The sequence below is a fragment of the Oryzias latipes genome, chromosome 17, assembly GCF_053564925.1.
Source record: "Oryzias latipes strain Hd-rR chromosome 17, Olatipes_Hd-rR_3.1".
Classification (NCBI taxonomy): domain Eukaryota; kingdom Metazoa; phylum Chordata; class Actinopteri; order Beloniformes; family Adrianichthyidae; genus Oryzias; species Oryzias latipes.
In genome coordinates, this window is record NC_136253.1 from 25,872,378 (window position 1) to 25,893,488 (window position 21,111).

Here is a 21,111-nt window from a genome sequence, read left to right on the forward strand (position 1 = left end):
TGAAATATTTATAAGAAATTATAAATATACTTTAACTGCATTTACAAACTGACATCTTCAGTTGAAAATTGTCTTTAGTTGAAAATGCTATCCTAGGCACTTTAACGTTGGGAGTTGGGTCATCTAGACCCACTAGACAGTGCGCTGAACCTTTTTTCTTCAATGATTTGTGATCTTCACTGGTGTCCATGGATTACATGAAATCTTTCCAACTTTATCCACCTTTGTCATGGTAGGGAGAACACGTCAATGCAAGGGTGGGGTCATCTAAGATAGCACAAGGGTTAATGAAAATTGGTTTAGTTTGGAAAAGCAAAACTTCTTTGCAAAGGAGTTTTTTGTCCAAATCCAAATTCAGTGGAGGTGATCCTATGACTTCACTGATTCAAAGGTGAACATCACACAGTATGCCACAACATTGTAGTGCTTTATTACATCCTTTAAAACACAGTTTCTTCCAAAGGGACAAGATGGCTCTATTTTGACCTCTGATTGGTCAACAGCTGTGGTCATTGTTTTCCTCTTGCATCATGAAAATTAGATTTTTGAGGTAAGACAGAAAAGGTTGGGCTATAAAATATATTTTTTGAGAATTCAGAAGAAATGTCTTATTAACACCTTATTAACATCTTATTAACAGTAGAAGACTGATGTAAACATTAGGCTAATACCCACTTTAACGAAGAAAATACACACAAGTTAATGCATGTTTGCTCATTTAAACTACAACAATGGCGATCTATAAATGTCAGCAGAGATGTAATCATGTTATGAATATCTGTTATGTGTGTGCTTCCTTGCAGAAGTATCGCCAGAGTCTGGCTGGACTGTTAGCCCCCCCATATGGAGCCATGGAGAGCGGATCAAACAACGACAGTGAGTAGATGAGCAGACGCAACAAGGAGACTTTAAATGATCAATGATAAAGCTGGTAAACTGTAACTGCAAAAAAAAGAAGTCAAAACTATAGGATGTTCGTTTAATGTTTTAAGGACTAAAATATTTTTTGTGTAAGAGCTGTCCACTCCACCACCTTGATGGGGCTTTTTCTCCCCAGGACTCGCAGATAAAGACAACATGAATTCAGAATCTGGAAGCAAAGCTCACAACAAGGTAAACTATCCAAGAGCACACAGATTGACTTTAATGTCTGTTCTCAATGGGAATGAAAATTAAAAAAGCACAAACCCCACTTACCAAAAAGTGTTACAAAACAAGCTGGGAATTGTATTCTGTTCCAGATGAGGCTTATATTCTTCTTTTTTGATTAATAATGTATCTAAAATGGTAGTGTGTTTATAGGTGAAACAGATGCTACATCTGTTTGACAGTCATCAAAGTTCAAGCATATTCTTCTGATATATGATTAGGATCAGTATGTTTGATGCTTCAAACTACTTTCACAAATATTTTAATTAAAAGCTATTCATTCATAGAGTTACAAAGGCAATTAAAACAAATCTAATAAATAATTTTTATGTTTTTCAACCCAAACTATGATGCCAGAATGGATTTTGGAAGCACATGTCTTCTGAGTAAAGACCCCAGAAGACTCATAGCTGTGATGTTCAGCAGTTTATTCTAATTCCGGTTTATTCATTCACGTAGGAGAGAGATCCCATCTGCCAAATTAAAATGCCTTCCTTTGTTGTTTTCGGCAGCAGCAGCAGCAGCTGTGTCTGCATTTATATGCACATCTGTCATCTTCCGCAGTGCCTGAAATGCAGGGGTGGTCTGCAATAAGACATGCTCATCTCTATTTACAAATGCAGTTTTCTTTGAAGCGCTCCACATCATTGTGAGTTTTTTACTGCTAAAGGGCAATTTGATGCATGTAATTTTTTTTGGTACACACGATTTCAACGAGTCTCAAAAGAAAGGTTGTGTCATCAGTGGAAAAATTATGTCACACCTCTTGTACTGCCCATGTCTTACATTACCCAAGTGTTTAAACTCTGTCAGTTAAACCTCTGGCTCTGACTTAAAGACTCTGGCTTTTAAAGCAAAAGAGTTAATATTTGCTTTCAATCATCGCTTTTTGTTCAACAAAGTCTGGGTAGTTGGTCCGTTTGTAGGAGTTTTGGTTTGCATGCCTCTAAGCAACTTTTTATAAATGCTTTATTTGCTTCCATTTGCCTCTGATGCTGATCCAAAAAAAGAATTTTGATTTTCCAACTTCCAAAATATAAAAAGAAAACATGCCCCACTTGAAGTCATAATTTATTCAGGATTTAAATGTTTTTTTTTAAAACCATTTGCTTTTGTAAATTAAGAGGGTAAGTGAAACTGACCTTAAAAAACAAAACAAAAGGCAAGATGAGAGACGTTTTGGCTGCTTTCTGCACATCTCTCTTTCTATATTTCCATAGCATCTGTGGGGTTTTCACACTGGGCTTTGCTTTCTTTAGATCCCATCAGAGAAGCTCCAGAGAGCAGGAAAGGTACTCCGCAATGCTATCCTATCGAGAGCACCCCACATGATCCGAGACAGAAAATACCACCTTAAAACATACAGGTATGGGAAACTAGCTGTCTACAAGAGTCCTTATCAGTGTAGAATTATAAGAAGATAAGTGTAACTTGCTGAGATTTTTTTTACTGTTTGATGCACCAATAAGGCTTTGTTTTTTTGAAAACAAAAGTAAAGTTTTAATCTTCAAACTGTGTGCTTGCATGTGTTTTAAAGACAATGCTGTGTAGGAACAGAGCTGGTGGACTGGCTGGTGATGCAGAGTGCTTGCGTGCTCACAAGGTCCCATGCTGTTGGAATGTGGCAGGTGCTGTTGGAGGAAGGGGTGCTCAATCACGGTAATTTGATTTAAAGTGTAATTCACTGAAGCAACATCCATCCATCCATCCATCCATCCATCCATCCATCCATCCATCCATCCATCCATCCATCCATCCATCCATCCATCCATCATCTCAACCTGTAATGCTCCTCACAGTATTACAGCGTTTGTTTGAATTAAAAGGAGGATGCAAATGATTGTAAAATATAAACTGAATAGCGACCGTCCCACGGTCATTTCCTTAAACTGTTTTTATTTCTAGGATTCTTAAACAAGATATTAATAAGACAATTTGTCACTAAAATTTCTGCTCATTTGCTCTCCAGTGGACCAGGACCTGGGCTTCCAGGACAAGTACCTCTTCTATCGCTTTCTTGATGATGAAGACGAGGACACGCCTTTGCCGAGTGAGGAAGAGAAGAGAGAGAGTGAGGAAGAGTTGCCAGAGACCATCCTCTTCCTTGCTCAGATTGGCCCTGACGCACTGCTGCGCATGATCCTCAGGAAATCGTCAGTAAACCTTACTATTACCGGTTTACTGTGTTAATTTCGATTGTCTATTAATTTTCTATTTCAACAGCAGTTTGCCATATCAATAAAAAAAAAAACCAAGTTAGGGATTATTTATATTTTTTGGCTTTTGAACCCAATTTTCTGTGTCCATAGGCCTGGTCAGAGGACAGGGGATGACTTGGAGATCATCTATGATGAGCTGCTTCACATCAAGGCCTTAGCTCACCTCTCCAACACTGTGAGTCCCTTGGTATTCCCTGTTCTTCCTTGTTAACATTTAGTCACTTGAATAAATGCAAGAGACAAGTTTTTTGTTTTATTTATTATTTATAAGTGTTTGGAGACACACAATATGTCCTGTTCTGGCAAGCTTCACTGTGTGAAGAAATGCCATTTCCAGGTGGGGTTCTTGTTGTTTTCTTGCACCATACAGGGTTTCTCTTTCTAATATAAGAAAGCTATGTATGTATAGAAGTTTTTAAAGAAAAGGCTGGTCTCCACCGAATTAATCAAGTCTAGAAAGGGATGATTTCAAATGTTGCAGATTTGTAAAAATATTGTGGCTGCTCCTAAACTGTTTTAAGTGATCTTTAAAGAATCTTGACGTGTCTGCTGTATAACCTTTTGACCTTTTTACTCTGGATTTTGCCTGACGATCAAAACATGGTGTTTCCAAATACAGGTGAAGCGTGAACTGGCGAGTGTCGTGATCTTCGAATCACATGCAAAAGCTGGAACTGTGTGTGAGTCTTTGCCTCTTCCTCAAATGTTTTTATGGTTGCGCACACATAGTTCAAGTGTTTCACCGTCTAATTCCTGAAAAGACTATTCCTCCGGAGCGAAACTGCGCTTTATCAAGAACATTTTTAATCTTTTGATTGGCTCCATGTGTGAGAAGATGCAAGTTTCTAAAAATTTAAATTATTCTTTGTATAATGAAAGCAGATTAAAAGAATATTGACAAAAAAATCTCGAATGATTTTGTCTCTGTTAAATCTCATTGTCACCTCTTGTGGATTGCAGTGGTGGTAAAATATGGACATATGCTGTGGAGAATGTGTGAAAGGCTCTCATTCTCACTGAATAAAATCTTAAAACAAATACCAGTTTGTGTGAACAAAAGGGTGCTAACAGTTCTTTTATTTCTGGACTTTTGAAAACTTTCTGTAGGTTAACTTAAGGTTATGCTTCTTTTAAAAAAAAACCACTCCGATCATCTTTTGATCTATTTTCAAAGCGTTCCCAGTGGTCTTTTATTTATGATTAAGCTGTTTTTAACATTTGCTGTTTTCTGGGACGTAGTTTTTCAGTAGTAGTTCATTGGAAATTCACCTCTGAGTTGTGGGCGGGGCTGTTGGCACGAAGCAACCCCTCCCCCATTTCCCCTCCCCATGCAAAAGGTTTGCGGAGTATATTTTCTATGTCACAAATAAGCCTTTTTTCAAAATTCATGAATAAAGAAATTCTCCGAAATGCAAAACATTGTGTTTCCAAAATGCCACAAGAGCATGTTTAAAACACCAAAAACTGAATTTTCATCTGAGTGGGTCTTTAAGTGATGATAAACAGAAATCTGTTTTCTAGGTCTTTCTGGGGTTGTAAATTTCATAATTTAAATGTGTTATTCAGCCATAACCGTATGTGATCTATGTGATGTATTGAATTTATCTTTGTTTTTTCAGTGTTTAACCAAGGAGAGGAGGGCACATCATGGTACATCATCCTGAAAGGCTCCGTCAACGTGGTTATCTATGGCAAGGTGTGTGGTTACAGAGTTCTGCGCCCGTGCTCATTGCAACCAAAACATGGCTGGAACCGACGTATAGGTTATTTTTGTTTCAGCAGCCAAAACTTAATGTCTGGCTTAACCACATGTACGTTCAGATTGTTCAGGTGAAGCATTTTTATTATAGAATTGCAATCTCACGATAGAAGCACCGTTTGAGTAACATTATTCACTTTTAAAGGGATTTGTATCCAAATAATGTATTTAAGTATTACACTTTAGGGTTTGTGTTTAAGAACAGAATAAACATGTTTCAGGCCATAACGCCTGAAATGTTCCTCTGAATTTTGGTTAATGGTCATCTAAAATATAAATTCAGTTTCTCTTCTGTTTGTAAAGCTTTGATGTCATGGTGGTGTTCTTCTCCATTGTCAATGTGGAATTTGAAGCTGCAGCAGTTGCAGTAGTTTGCTCGCAGCGGACCAGCTCATGGGAAAGACCAGCAGTGGAGTTGGGCAAAGTCAGCCCAGCTCAGCATGACTCATCATTATGATTAACTGGCTCAAGAGATTGTCAGAACACACATTCAGTTTAAAGGCAGAGGATTTCTAAACACATTGATCTCATGACACAAACTCTCTGCATGAACATTATAATTTATTCTGTTTTAATGGTTTGTGTTCTTGTTTTTTAGGCTTTTAGTCGACTTCCCAACATGTGTAGGAGCTCATTTGTATTGTTGTGTATTCATTTGTATTGTATGCATTCATGGGTTTATGTTTGTGTGTCTTAGGGTGTAGTTTGCACTCTTCACGAAGGAGATGACTTTGGGAAATTAGCCTTGGTAACAGACTCGCCTCGTGCTGCCTCCATCGTCCTGAGAGAGGACAACTGTCACTTCCTCCGAGTGGATAAAGAAGACTTCAACAGGATACTCAGGGTGAGACATCACAGCACATGGTCTGATCATAGTTTAGATATAGCCCCAAAAAACTACCAGAAAACACTTTCTATGACTTTTGGATAACTCTAAAGAGTTCACATTTGTTTAAGTTTTGTTTCATCTAAGACTTTTGTCTCTTAAGTATATGTAAACATAAAAAAAGGAAGGAAAAGCCTCAAAACTCAGATCTCAGCTAATGTTTCCTTTGCTATCTTACTAGCCAATAGAATTACAGATACAAACTAAAATGCTATTAAAAAACAATATAAGCCTCTACGACAGACTGACGACCTTTCCAGGATGTCCCGTGCCTTCCCCCCACAAGTGGCTGGGATAGGCTCTGGCAGCCCCGTGACCCCAAAAGGGCCAAAACAGAAGATGAATAATGAATGGATGAATTAATATAAGCCTTATTTTTGAATGTTGCCCTTGTTCTTAGTAATCAAATGTTTGGTGAGACCCAGATTTATCTATGATTTTTGTTACAGATTACAGTATTGTATTGTCCATATATTTTCTTTTTGTTAACTTTTTGTTTCAGGATGTGGAAGCTAACACAGTGCGTTTGAAAGAGCACGAACAGTCTGTGCTGGTTTTAGAGAAGAGCCCCCGAGCATCCACACTGGGAGGCATCAAGTGAGTGATGTCCATTTTTTTATTTGCTCATTGTCATATTTCTCAATTTTTGGTTAAGAACAAATCTGTTGTTTTTTAAAGCTTCATCAAAGGTTTGAGAAAACATAGGAGTCTCTTGAGCCTTTAATTTAGCAAATGGCCATATTTGTTTATTTAAGTTGACATGAACAGTAAGTGTTCTGTTGTGTCTGGAAAACTGGTTGAAGGTGATTTTTTAGATTATTGTTTTTTAATGTTAACCCATGCTAATGCAAAGGTTACACTGTATGAATGATCTTTTACAGTGCAATCTTATTTTTTAACATAAATTGGAAGAAAAAATGAAATTATTTTATCATTTAGCATATTCTAGGAATTTTTTACAGTTTCCCTTTAGGAATAGTAAATATTATTTAAAGTATTAATTTTGTCTTTTAAATGTAATGCTATTTAAGCCGGATTCTTTTGTGTTTTATCTTTCTTAATCAAAGGTAAGAAGTGAGCACTCTCATTATGTTTTTGTAATATGTTTGCTTCTTCCTTAAAAATCCGTATCCCTGTCATTTTGATCACTTTGAGTATTTTGTTTTTCGCAGATACACTGTGATATCAGGAACACCAGAGAAAATCCTTGAACACTTTCTGGAAGCTATGAGACTTGACATTCATCACAATGAACCAGGTAGTCAGTTCAACTCTAGTTTAAATCAAAGCTTTGTTCTTTTAAGATATTGTCATGTTTAAACTAGACCAAATGCATTAAGACTGGTGGTTTGAAAAAGATGCATAAACAAAAACAACCAGACTGATCAGTCTTAACAGACTTTAATAAAAAGATTTGTAATAGTTTTAAATCATTGCTTGTCCTTGAGATCAGCTGAGTGGATTGGTAAGAAACTAAAACAACATGAGTTTAGTGGACAATCAAATTGCTAATAATTCAAAAACTTGGTATGACTGTTCAAAGAAGAGATGTTGTATTTTTTATCTGCAACTAATATAGCTTTACCTGAATAAAATACCTTGTAACTGCTTTTGAAGTGTCAAGGACATTTGTGTGGAGATAAAGTTTGTTGATAAAAGCAAACACAAAGTAAGATTTGAACTAATATTTTTTTTCAAAACTCTTTTGTGAACCCCATTAAAATAGTAGCAAAATGTCAAACCATGAGAAAAAGTCATTGAAATCAGAATTGACCATATTTGTTTAAAACCACAGCGTGGAATCTGTGTGACATATAATAACAATATACTTTCATTATGGCTACATCAAATATCTTATTGTGCTCCTTCAGAGGCAATCTTTCATGATTTAATATGTTTTACAAAATAACTTTATTAGTTAAGAAATTGTATCAAAGATGTTATCTTAGCTTGTTACCACAGCAGCCTTTTAGCCAACCGTCATCCTCTAAATCAATCACCTATTCAATGAACAATGGCTCTGCATTAACTTGTTTATAGTTAATTATAATAAAGGAAACATCTTATCTCCTTTTTGATAATTCACCCTGTATGCCTCTTCCCTTACATGAATCTAATTATTAAATCTAATTTAAAAAATATATTATAAGATCGTACCAAAACAAAAGGTCTCACAGTTGTTAGGCTTTTTCAGATTTGTCTTACAGTCTGGTACTTATTGCATCAATAGATGGTGTATATTTAGTGTGTGCTGTGATTATTATCTTCTTTTTCAACCTTGACTTCCTCTGTTTTTGTTTTTTCCCCTCTGTTAGACCCGGCGGTGGATGATTTTGTCTTGATGCACTGTGTGTTCATGCCCAATAGCCAGCTGTGCCCTCTATTAATGGCACAATATCCTTTTTGCCTTTTGAATTACTATTTAGACATACCCTACATTCTGTTGTGAAGTAATGTGATCAGATACTTAAGGTGAAACGCTTTAAAACTCTGACACAAGTAAAAACTCTTTGAAAAGATTTAGAAACATTTTCTCCCAGACGGCAATAAAACGTAGATGACGATGCCAGACACAGATTTCAGCCTGGACTTATTTAAACACAGGATCAGACATCTAGCATCTACAGTTTAAAGTTTCATCTTTAACCTTGTGTGCACCTACCATGCTGCTTCTCCGCCTGGCTCTGAGCAGGAGAGGCTGGAGTATGCACTTAACTGTAAGAGGAGGGTTCTAATTCTGGCTCTGCGCTGGGTAAACGCACATACCTACCTGCTACAGGAAGAACCTGCTGCCATCTCCTTCTTGGAGGTAAACACAAGCAACATTTAGACTTGCTTCTGACAGGGTGCTGTCCACGGTTTGAGTGATCCCTCCGTTTGTCTCTGCAGGAGTTGTATGGAAGTGTATCGAATGATTCTCGGATACTAAGAGGTCTCAAAGACTTGGCTGTCGATCTAGAGAAAGTTGTGAAGTTACAGTAAGTGTCCGCTTCTGCATCTGATTAGATTTGATTTCCTTTTATTTATTTCATGCATTGATTGTAGTCAATCTAATAAAGAAAATCAGACAGATTTATCAAACTCATTACAGATATGATGAAATGCACAGATAAAAAAACAAAAACAAAGACACACTTAAGTCACATTTGCTTAATTAGATATAGTAATCATTTACTATGTTCAAGCAGAGCTTGATTTATTTCTTGAAAAGGAGTGGGAAGAAGCGATTTTATATCATCCCACCCCCACTAAATTAATTAATTTGATAGTTCTACATAGTTTTCTTAATCTGGTTCTGATTAGATAGATTATTTTCAAGTAAAAAAAAAAAGAAAAGAAGAAAAGAAAAAGAAAAGTAAAAATAAATAAATAAGTAGCCTATTGATTGCAATTAAAACATTCCAGTAATCATAAGTTGCACATTACACATTGTAATTGTCACAAGAACAGGCAGACGGCTGGATCCAACTCATTTTTCTAAGAACTGTTTGTGGATATTTAATGGTGACGATTTCCCACTGCCTTTGTATAAAAGTTGTGTGGTGTAAAAATCACCTAGGTCATACAGTTTTATAAGTCTGGATTGATAAAAAAAATTGTTTGCTTGATCAAGCTAGGCGGCTTTATGTACAATTCTGATGGCTCATTTTTGAAGTAAAAAGAGAGGAAGTATTTATGGGAAATATGGTAGTATTAAGGAGCGGTACAATAAATATCTACTGTTGTATTCTAATATATATTTAGATTTATTTACAATTAAAATACTTTTTGAAACTTTGTGTCCGATGTGTGGCTTCCAACTTAGTTTGTCATCGATAACAACCCTAAGAATTTGATCACTGCAACACTTTCAACTGAGAAATTATTTATTTGAATTGAGAGCTCGGTATTGGTGTTGTAGTTACCAAAAAACATCACTTTGGTTTTATCTAGGTTCAAAGATAATTTGTTGTAATCCATCCATGATTTTATTTTGTTTAACTCTGTGTTCACCACATTGATAACTTCCCACCACATTAATAGTTGGAGTTCAGTGTTTTTTTTATATGTGTCAGCAACATTTATTGTGTCACTTTTAACTGTCTTTTAGTTCTGAAGAAGCCAAATCGTCAAAAAGGGTATGTTTTTAGTTTTTTAGACAAGTGTTTGTAATTTGGCTGTGATTTATGTTATTAGCTGGATCATGTGATGTGGGTGCTGTTCTGTAATTCGACAGAAAACTTTGATACGACAGTTCAGCAATGGAGAGGAAAGGCTACAAAAGAAGCAGCCAATCAAGAATCAGGATGACAGTAAGAACATTTCTATTTTTATTATTTATGCAATTATTTTCATGGTAAATTTTAATATAATGTGCAAATTAGTATATATCTTTATGCACAAAATCATATTGCCTGCAGCTTTTGGAAGAACATCTATTTACATAACAAGTTTTCCTATTAACTTGCTTTTAATAAATGACATATCTAGAGGTTGATAGTGATAGGTTTTATTACTTAGTTACTAGTCAAAATACCTTATTACTACTTTAATTACTTTTAATGTCTTTTAAAATAGTTAAAGTTAGTATAGTTTAGAGGTAGTTTTGTATTAGTTGCCTACTATTTTACTTTTAGATGCTGCTTTAGTTACTTTTAACTTTATTTAGTCTTAGTATAGTTACTGTAAGCAATTGACCATTCTGTAAGACTGCACTTTCAAGAATGGTTTTACTTAATGATACTTTTTATTTTGAATTGATTAGGTTTGAAAAAACAGTACTCAACTGAATTGATTAGTATTTCTCAAGTGACTTTTTTTGGTAACATTTGTTTTGTATTCCTACAAAAAGGTATATTAATTGTCATCGATAGTTATAAAACTTTGTGCAATTATACATTTTTTTAGTTGTTTCTCCAGCATGTAAGAATTTAGGATTTACATGAAAATAATACATAGCAACAATAACAGGAACAAAGAAAGAAAATGTAAATATAAAGAACATAACTATGGTGCATATTCAGAAACTTTCAAAACTTTTAACAAAACAAGGAGCACATTTATTTGCCTTGTCATTGCTAAAAATAATAAACAGGAAGATGTTCTATTTTTTAACATCAGAAAACACTATAATTTGCACATTCATTTTTGGCTGTGCATAAACTAAATAAGAAGAGAGTAAAGAGACCTTGTTTCAAAAAAATGGCTTATTTTTGTATTGTAAAAAAATGTTCTTTTTAATAAAGTTTTATGATAGCAAATGATTCTTAGTTTAAGAAAAAATATCTTAATGACTAGAATCAAAATAAAAATTCGTGATAATTTTACTTATTCCATTGAAACTTATTTTTGGATTATTTAACAAAAACTGTTCTAATTATTTCTAATTTATTTTTAGGGGGTCTGTTTCTGCAGTGGACTAACCAGTTTTTCTGATTACTATTATAATTTTATTTTAAAGTAATTATTTTGAATGTGTGAAGTTCTTTTGAAGGTGTACTGCAGTGATCACACGTATACCACAATTCGGATTGCTGTGGCAGCAACGGGCAGGGAAGTGATCAGTGCAGTGACCGACAAACTCGGCACAGCTGACGAGCTTCTCCTCATCCACCTCAGCTCTGCCGGTGGTGAGAGAAAAACAAAATCGATGTGAAATGACAGCAGATTTGGAGTCATGGATAAGACCAGCTTTTTATTGTGTTCTGTTTTCTCCTATTTTTTGTCACAAAACAGAGAAGCAGATCCTGAAACCCAATGATGTGTCAGTGTTTTCCACTTTGAGCATTAACGGCAGGTTGTTTGCTTGTCCTCGAGATCAGCTGAGTGGATTGGTAAGAAACTAAAACAACATGAGTTTAGTGTACAAGCTTTCTGATAGTGTCTTAAGAAAAATCTATGTTTTCAAGGTTTTTTCATTCTTTAAATAAAAATGCTAATAAATGATTTGTTTTATTGTATATCAGACTCCTCATCCTGATCAAGAAGGTCCCTCTGCTGGCTCCATGTCAACTTTTGAGCTCATGAGCTCTAAGGATTTGGCTTATCAAATGACAATGTTTGACTGGGAGCTCTTTAGCTGTGTACATGAGGTACTAGGGTTTTTTTTAATGGAATTGTAGCAGAACATCTTAATGAATGCAAAGTGACAATTATTTCTATGCATGTATTTTTTTTCCTGATAGCATGAGCTGCTTTACCACACATTCGGTCGCCAGAGCTTCAGGAGGACCACAGCTAATCTCGATCTGTTCCTGCGGAGGTTCAACCAGGTTATGCTGTGGGTGGTCACTGAAGTCTGCCTCTGTAATCAACTCAGCAAAAGAGTGCAGCTCCTCAAGAAGTTCATCAAGATTGCTGCACAGTCAGTAATTAAAAAACAACCCTTGAGATAGCATGCAATATTTACAGTTTGTAACCACTTTTTCTTGTTCTCATTAATAGCTGTAGAGAGTTCAAGAACCTTAATTCGTTCTTTGCCATCATCATGGGAATGAGCAACCCTGCTGTCAGCAGACTGAGCCAGACGTGGGAGGTAAATCTTTTCTCAAAAAAGAAAAAAAGAAAAATCCCCAAAACTGTTTGATTTGATTTGATTTGATTTATTGATTTATTTCAAGCATTGTAGTCAAAGCAATAAAGAATTTACACATACTTATCAAACTCATTACAAAAATTATGAAATGCATAGATTAAAAAGACAGAAAATAAAACAAAACAAAAACGTCACTTAAATCACATTTGCTTAATTAAATACAGTGATCATTAACTAAAGTATAAGTAGAGTTTGATTTATTGCTTGAAAAGGAGTGGGAAAAAGCAAGTTTATATAATCCCACCCCTACTGAGTTCATTCATTTGATAGTTTTACAATTTTTTGAATCCGGTTCTGATCCGATACATTCTCTTCAAGTAACAAAATCCAGTGCTTATTTATTGATGATTGATTATCTTAGGAAACATTCATTCACGATTTCAGTAAACAGTAACATTACCGATATCTAATAATAATTGATTATCATTAGAACACATGATCACATTAAACCAGTAATTATTGCTACACATTGCAGATCAAGTAAAGAAAATCAATAGCTTATTGGTTGTAATTCAAACCTTTCAGTAATCATTATTGCACATTACAATGTAATAATCATTGGTTGTAATTAAAAGAGCTTTGATTATTTCACCAAGTTCACACATGTATTTGGAATTGGAACACCTGTTGATCCTCTTATCCTCTTATCCTGAAATAAGAGTTTCTTTATACATTTTCTTAAATATTTGAATATTTGAACATTTTTTGAGCTCATTACTTAAACCGTTCCAAAGTTAGAAGACATCTGTGTAGAAGATCATTAATTGTCTTTGTTACTAATTTCCACTTTGCTTTATAATCAATAGAAACTTCCCACCAAATTCAAGAAGTTTTATGCTGAGTTTGAGAGCATGATGGTGAGTTTTACTCTGACAGCAATAAATCAGATATTATTTTTGCGCAGGTTTATCTTAACACTCAGAAAAAGCATGTATACATTTAATTTTGTTATTATTAATATTGCTTTCAGTCTAACTGTAACCCAAAGCTTATTTTATTTGCTGATTTATGCCTCACATATAAAGGATTGGGCAAACTTTAACATTCTTTTATATAACAGGATCCATCAAGAAACCACAGGACTTACAGAATCACTGTCACCAAACTGGAACCACCAATCATCCCTTTCATGCCACTCCTTCTCAAAGGTATGACTGTGTGTTACAGTGAGTTAAACATACATCAATTAAACGTATATGACCATCTATAGAAAAGAAACAAGAAGGAGATGGTTTGTGATGTACAGTTTTTAGTTTCTCCAACATCCAAGTAGAGTTTCTGCTGCTCTTCATCCTTAACCTTTTTTTCAGACATGACATTTACCCATGAGGGCAACAAGACCTTTATTGACAACATGGTCAATTTTGAGAAAATGGTGAGTTTCTGTTCACTTCGGGGGACAGGGGTGATACAATCTATTTGGGGTTATTAAAAGCTGGGTAAAAGAATGGTCTTCTTGCCTTTTTTGTTACATAAATTGAACAAATGCATTTTCTTTTCTTTCAGAGGATCATTGCAAACACAATTCGTCAAGTGAGGCACTGTCGAAGTCAACCATTTAGTGAGTCTCTACCATTTCTTTTGATGCCGTTTGATGGTTGTATCATCATAATCTGGAATAGTCTGTTGTCTTTCTGGCGTTTGATCTACCTTTCCTGTTTCCTGATGTAGACCCCGACATTTGCCAGCCGAACAAGAATCAAGCGGAGGTTCGTGGCTACGTAAGGAAGCTCTGCGTGATCGACAACCAGAGGGCGCTGACCCAGCTCTCGTACCGGCTGGAGCCCAGACGGACATGAGACCCAAATCTTCTTCTTTCTTTGCGAAGCTCTCATAAAACACACAAATATACTCATACTTATGTGCTTTCAACAAACCTGGACTTTTAGTAGCAAACTTCACCAGACAGTGACTTTGGCATTATTACAGACTGACATTGACATTATTACTACTGTGCCGTTAAAAACCTCCTCCTGCTGGACTAATGGCTGCTTTTTTTTTTATTGATGTGTGGACTCTCAGAATGAGGGTTTCTGTTGAACAGGTTATTTCTGTTGGGACCTGTTAGATAGAACTGTAGTGTATAGAACTTGAATTGGCATTTTGCATGACTGAGCATCATAAGTTTTGTGTTCTATACAGTGGATTTCTATCTAGAGCATCCTATACTATTGTGCTACTCGAAAGAAGAAAAGACTGTAACTCCTGTAAAACAAAAACAATCCTCTACCTGTAAACTGTGGAAATGCTGTATTCCCTTAGAGTTATTCTGTTCTAGACATACAGAAATCTGAGAGTACGTATTTACCCATACTTAAGAATCCTAAAATTTGTCTTATATTTACCCATACTTAAGAATCCTAAAATTTGTCTTATTAGAGCTTTTAAAGTCTTTAGGATCTGATGTCCTTTAAGTAAGTGGGTATGTTTTTCCTAAGGGGGAAGATTCCTTTGATTACAGCCATTGGAACTTTGCTCAAAGTGGTCGGGGTAGTATGGTAATTTGGTTTACATCTGGAAATCTGAATCATTTCACAGGAAAAAATTCATTGGCTGTTTTTCTAAACATTTTTTTATAAATGTCAGCTTTACCGACAAACTGCTTCATTAAGACATTTCTTCATTTCCAGCCTAAGCATAACTATGAAAGGACTATTTGTCATATATATTTGTTGTGTTGAGTCTGTGTGGTTTTCATTTCTTGCATATATGAGTGTAGATTTTGAGTGTCAGTCGTTTACTTTTCTTTGATCTCGGGAGCTTCTTCTGTGACGGTGTGTGTTGAGAAATGCCGTGTGGCTGTCTTTGCCCAAGCAGCCTGTAAGTGTATTGTAGTCTGCTTTGTAAATAAAGACTAGCTAATCTAACTGTGATAACACTGGAATATTTCTCTAAAACAGGACAGTGATGAAGCTTTAAATTTAGAGCAGAAGATCTCCGCTGAATTTAGAAAAAAAACAATGCTATCTAGTGTCAGAACAGATAGCATTGCAAATGTTATATTTTTTTCGTTTTTAAAAAAAAATCAAAATCAGACAACTATATCCTAAAAATGTGTTTTCTCGATGTGCTTTCTGTTAATAAATAAAAAGGAATAGAATAGAATATTTTGAGATTCTATTAGACATCTGCCTTGGATATAAAAATAACTTATATTAAAAAGTTTAATCATTAAAAACATTTCTTTTTTTTTGGCACAGCACATATAATAGTACTTATCCGGTCTAATCTTCCAATAAACTTGAAAATCTGTATTAGTTTCTTTTTTATAGTCTGTTTAAACATCCTTGAAATCAACTCTTATCCACACATTTTGCCACTTTTAAATATTCATTTTGTGTAAAACTTGTACCATTTTTATATCTGGTGTCTTTAGAAATACATTTGTCATTTTCCTTGAAATTCAAAATTGTTTCTTACATTGTAATTATATTTGATCTGTTTACTTACTGGTACAAGGAATATGGAGAGAAATTAGACTCAGTCGGATTTGTGCGTGCGTAATTCTTGATTTGTGCGTAAATTAGGATTTGTGTATGCATATTCTTGCTTTGTGTGTGCGTAAATTAGGATTTGTGCATAAATTTGGATTTGTGCGTGATTTGTTACTCACATAATATGTTTTGTGTACAAGTTAAAAAAATATAAAATGAAAAAAATACAAAATGCAATTTACGTGTGCACAAATCAAGATTACAACAGCTTGAAACTACTTACACACACACATCTTTAAAAAACACGCACGAATCCCTTGTTACGCACATCCGAAGCCAAAGTTACGCACGGATCTACCGTGAGACTGTTTTCACGTCTCACAAATTCGTCCGTAAGTGCTGCGTTTAAATACCAGTGGAATGCTCGGTCATTAGAATTTTCCAATCAGCCTTCCCTTCTAAACGCATTTCCTTCAGTGGGTGTAGCAAGGCTTAAAAAAAATTTAAAAGAAAATAAAAAGTATTATCTGAGAATATGACGTTCACTTTTAAACGCTAATATGTATATTAAAAGTATATTATACGTTTAAATACGTTTAGAAGGGAAGGCTGATTGGAAAATTCTAATGACCGAGCATTCCACTTGTATTTAAACGCAGCACTTACGGACGAATTTTTGAGACATGAAAACAGTCTCACGGTAGATCCGTGCGTAACTTTGGCTTCGGATGTGCGTAACAAGGGATTCGTGCGTGTTTTTTAAAGATGTGTGTGTGTAAGTAGTTTCAAGCTGTTGTAATCTTGATTTGTGCACACGTAAATTGCATTTTGTATTTTTTTCATTTTATATTTTTTTAACTTGTACACAAAACATATTATGTGAGTAACAAATCACGCACAAATCCAAATTTATGCACAAATCCTAATTTACGCACACACAAAGCAAGAATATGCATACACAAATCCTAATTTACGCACAAATCAAGAATTACGCACGCACAAATCCGACTGAGTCTAATTTCTCTCCATAGATTAATAAACAATGATTTCTAATTTTACTGCTTATTTTCACTGCCAGACTATCCGAAATACAAATTTAAAGTCAAAATAGTTTGATGAAGTTAAGGTTCTGCAACCTGAGGTTCCAAGGCAACAAGCAGCTCTTCAATCCCTCCATTGCGGCTCTTTTGGCTTTAAAGAAAATGGTTAACAATTAAAAAAAAAAAAGTTAGCAAGCTAATTTAACCACAAATTATTGTAACGCTGCACCACACTATGTTATTGCTATATATATATATATATATATATATATATATATATATATATATATATATATATATATATATATATATATATATAGATATAGATATAGATATATCTAGCCACAGGGGGTTGCAAGCCAGTTGCCTCTGTGCCGGTCCCAAGCCCGGATAAATAGAGAGGGTTGCGTCAGGAAGGGCATCCGGCGTAAAAATTGCCAAAATAACCATGCGAATCATCCACAACACTTTAGACATACCGGATCGGTCGAGGCCCGGGTTAACAACGACCGCCACCGATGCTGTTAACCTACAGGGTGTCGGTGGAAATTTGACTACTGTTGGTCGAAGAAAGAGGGGAGGCAGAAGGGCCCGTGGCCAGAGAGAGAAGGGAAAAGGCAGGAACATAGGTTTGAGAATAGGGACTCTTAACGTTGGCACAATGACAGGGAAAGGCAGAGAGCTGGCAGACATGATGGAGAGAAGGAAGGTAGATGTACTGTGTGTGCAGGAGACAAGGTGGAAGGGCAGCAAGGCACGTAGTATTGGAGGAGGATACAAACTGTTCTATCATGGTGTTGATAGGAAGAGAAACGGGGTAGGTGTGATTCTGAAGGGGGAGTTTGTAAACAGTGTTCTAGAGGTGAAAAGAGTCTCAGACAGGATGATGAGCTTAAAGTTAGAAATCGAAGGGGTGATGGTGAATGTAGTCAGTGGGTATGCGCCACAGGTTGGCTGTGAGTTAGAAGTGAAGGAGAGATTCTGGAGTGAGTTGGATGAGGTCATAGAGAGTTTTCCCAGAGGAGAGAGAGTTGTTATTGGAGCAGACTTTAATGGGCATGTTGGTGAGGGCAACAGAGGTGATGAGGAGGTGATGGGCAGGTTTGGTGTGAAGGAAAGGAATCTGGAGGGACAGATGGTGGTGGACTTTGCGAAGAGGATGGAAATGGCTGTAGTCAACACTTACTTCCAGAAGAGAGAGGAACATAGAGTGACATACAGAAGTGGAGGTAGGAGTACTCAGGTGGACTACATCCTATGTAGACGAGGTCATTTGAGAGAGGTTAATGACTGCAAAGTGGTGGTAGGAGAGAGTGTAGCCAGACAGCACCGCATGGTGGTGTGTAAGATGACTCTGGAGGTCAGGAAGAAGAAGAGAGGGAAAACAGAAAAGAAGACCAAGTGGTGGAAGCTACAGAATGAAGAAACTTGTGAGGAATTTAGGCAGAAGTTGAGACAGGTCCTGGGTGGTCAGGATGAGCTTCCAGATGACTGGGAAACTACAGCAGAAATTATCAGGGAAACAGGTAGGAAGGTGCTAGGTGTGTCATCTGGAAAGAGGAAAGACGGTAAAGAGACTTGGTGGTGGAATGAGGAAGTACAGGAATGCGTCCAGAGGAAGAGGTTGGCTAAAAAGAAGTGGGATGTAGAAAGGACTGAGGAAGGTAGACAGGAGTACAAGGAAGCGCAGCGTAGAGTGAAGAGAGAGGTGGCAAAGGCCAAACAGAAAGCTTACGATGAGCTATATGACAGGTTAGACACAAAGGAAGGAGAGAAGGACTTGTACAGGCTAGCCAGACAGAGAGACAGAGATGGGAAGGACGTGCAACAGATAAGGGTGATTAAGGACAGAGATGGAAAGGTGCTAACAACCCAGGAGAGTGTACAGAAAAGATGGAAGGAGTATTTTGAGGAGCTGATGAACGAGGAAAATGACAGGGAAAGAAGGGAGGAAGATGTGGTTGTTGTGGAGCAGGAAGTAGCAGAGATTGGAAAGGATGAGGTTAGGAAGGCTCTGAAAAGGATGAAGAGCGGAAAGGCCGTTGGTCCTGATGACCTACCTGTGGAGGTAGGGAAGTGCTTAGGAGAGGCAGCAGTGGAATTTCTAACAAGGTTGTTCAATAGGATTTTAGAGAGTGAGAAGATGCCTGAGGAATGGAGGAGAAGCGTTCTGGTTCCGATCTTTAAGAACAAGGGTGACACGCAGAACTGCAGCAACTATAGAGGAATAAAGTTGATGAGCCACACAATGAAGCTGTGGGAAAGAGTAGTGGAAGCCAGGCTTAGGAAGAAGGTGGAGATTTGTGAGCAGCAGTATGGTTTCATGCCCCGTAAGAGCACCACTGATGCCATTTTTGCTTTGAGAATGTTGTTGGAAAAGTACAGAGAAGGTCAGAAGGAGCTGCATTGTGTGTTCGTAGATTTAGAGAAGGCGTATGACAGGGTGCCGAGGGAGGAGCTGTGGTACTGTATGAGGTCGTCTGGAGTGGCAGAGAAGTATGTCAGAGTAGTTCAGGACATGTATGAGAGAAGTATGACGGTGGTGAGATGTGCTGTAGGTCAGACAGAGGAGTTCAAGGTGGAGGTGGGACTACACCAAGGATCAGCTTTGAGTCCTTTTTTGTTTGCTATGCTGATGGACAGGCTGACAGACGAGGTAAGACAGGAATCTCCCTGGACAATGATGTTTGCGGATGACATTGTAATTTGCAGTGAGAGTAGAGAGCAGGTGGAGGAACAGCTAGAGAGGTGGAGGTTTGCTCTGGAAAGAAGAGGCATGAAGGCCAGTCGTAGTAAGACAGAATACATGTGTCTGAACGAGAGGGATCAAGGTAGAAGCGTTAGGTTACAGGGGGCTGAGGTGAAGAAGGTGCAGGAGTTTAAGTACTTGGGGTCAACAGTTCAGTGTGATGGGGAGTGTGGAAAAGAGTTGAAGAGGCGAGTGCAGGCAGGTTGGAGCGGTTGGAGGAAAGTGTCAGGAGTGTTGTGTGACAGAAGAGTGTCAGCAAGACTCAAAGGAAAGGTGTACAAGACAGTGGTGAGACCAGCTCTGCTCTATGGGTTAGAGACGGTAGCAGTGAGACAGAGACAAGAGGCTGAGATGGAGGTAGCGGAGATGAAGATGTTGAGGTTCTCCTTAGGAGTGACCAGGTTAGACAGGATAAGGAACGAGTACATCAGAGGGACGGCTCATGTTGCCTGTGTTAGCGACAAAGTCAGAGAAGCCAGACTGAGATGGTTTGGACATGTTCAGAGGAGGGATAGTGGATATATTGGTAGAAGGATGTTGGAGATGGAGCTGCCTGGCAGGAGGGCAAGAGGACGGCCAAAGAGGAGATACATGGATGTCTTAACAGAGGACATGAAGTTGGCTAATGTTAGGGTAGAAGATGTCCATGATAGAGTGAGGTGGAAAAGGATGATTCGCTGTGGCGACCCCTGATGGGAAAAGCCGAAAGAGAAAGAAGAAAGAAGATATAGATATAGATATATATATATATATATATATATATATATATATATATATATATATATATATATATATATATATATATAGATATAGATATAGATATAGATATAGATATAGATATACACACACATTTACATGTATAGATGAAAATACAATTGGATTCTTTTAAATTTGGATCTGTTAATTCAATAAAATCTGCTGCAGCAGGAGGATCTTGTTTGACACAGGGTGTATTTTATTTTGAAAGGAACTTGAGCGTGCTGCTGTCAAAAGAGGTTAATATTGTTATTTATAGAAAAATATAACACTAAAATTCATTTATTTTAATTAATTAAAAAACATAAATTAAGTGTCTAAAGGTTTAAGAGGGACTTGGCGGCCCTCACTGAGTTTTGGACTGTAGAAATCCAACCGAATCGCTCTTTTTGTGTTAAAGGTTGAAGACCCCTGATTTTTAAGTAATTGTACTGAGGAGAGTCACTGCCAGTATAAGGAGTTTCCTGTCAGTGGTATATTTGATCCTTTTAATGAATCAACGTGGTCAACACTTTTTAAAATTTCAGTCAGCAACTGGAAAGAGT

General features: G+C 36.7%; 1 protein-coding gene across 3 annotated transcripts in view; it reads left to right on the top strand.

Annotated features, from left to right (window-relative positions):
* LOC101167824 (rap guanine nucleotide exchange factor 4) overlaps nucleotides 1–15,454 on the top strand; it is a 28,056-nt gene extending 12,602 nt beyond the window's left edge. For 2 of the 3 annotated variants that reach the window (XM_011486666.4, XM_011486667.3), the window contains 26 exons: nucleotides 804–876; nucleotides 1,058–1,113; nucleotides 2,409–2,515; nucleotides 2,687–2,808; nucleotides 3,119–3,302; nucleotides 3,459–3,543; nucleotides 3,988–4,048; nucleotides 4,988–5,064; nucleotides 5,825–5,971; nucleotides 6,516–6,610; nucleotides 7,186–7,271; nucleotides 8,329–8,407; nucleotides 8,672–8,822; nucleotides 8,903–8,991; nucleotides 10,104–10,131; nucleotides 10,230–10,305; nucleotides 11,476–11,622; nucleotides 11,729–11,826; nucleotides 11,959–12,084; nucleotides 12,178–12,356; nucleotides 12,437–12,527; nucleotides 13,394–13,444; nucleotides 13,648–13,735; nucleotides 13,898–13,962; nucleotides 14,094–14,148; nucleotides 14,259–15,454. In XM_011486666.4, coding sequence (XP_011484968.1) covers nucleotides 804–876; nucleotides 1,058–1,113; nucleotides 2,409–2,515; nucleotides 2,687–2,808; nucleotides 3,119–3,302; nucleotides 3,459–3,543; nucleotides 3,988–4,048; nucleotides 4,988–5,064; nucleotides 5,825–5,971; nucleotides 6,516–6,610; nucleotides 7,186–7,271; nucleotides 8,329–8,407; nucleotides 8,672–8,822; nucleotides 8,903–8,991; nucleotides 10,104–10,131; nucleotides 10,230–10,305; nucleotides 11,476–11,622; nucleotides 11,729–11,826; nucleotides 11,959–12,084; nucleotides 12,178–12,356; nucleotides 12,437–12,527; nucleotides 13,394–13,444; nucleotides 13,648–13,735; nucleotides 13,898–13,962; nucleotides 14,094–14,148; nucleotides 14,259–14,386 — 2,544 coding nt within the window. In that variant the 3' untranslated portion in view covers nucleotides 14,387–15,454. Of the gene's footprint in view, nucleotides 1–463; nucleotides 551–803; nucleotides 877–1,057; nucleotides 1,114–2,408; nucleotides 2,516–2,686; nucleotides 2,809–3,118; nucleotides 3,303–3,458; nucleotides 3,544–3,987; nucleotides 4,049–4,987; nucleotides 5,065–5,824; nucleotides 5,972–6,515; nucleotides 6,611–7,185; nucleotides 7,272–8,328; nucleotides 8,408–8,671; nucleotides 8,823–8,902; nucleotides 8,992–10,103; nucleotides 10,132–10,229; nucleotides 10,306–11,475; nucleotides 11,623–11,728; nucleotides 11,827–11,958; nucleotides 12,085–12,177; nucleotides 12,357–12,436; nucleotides 12,528–13,393; nucleotides 13,445–13,647; nucleotides 13,736–13,897; nucleotides 13,963–14,093; nucleotides 14,149–14,258 lie in introns of all 3 variants that reach the window. The other variant, XM_020710987.3, reaches the window with a different exon arrangement.
* Nucleotides 15,455–21,111: the final 5,657 nt, after the last annotated feature.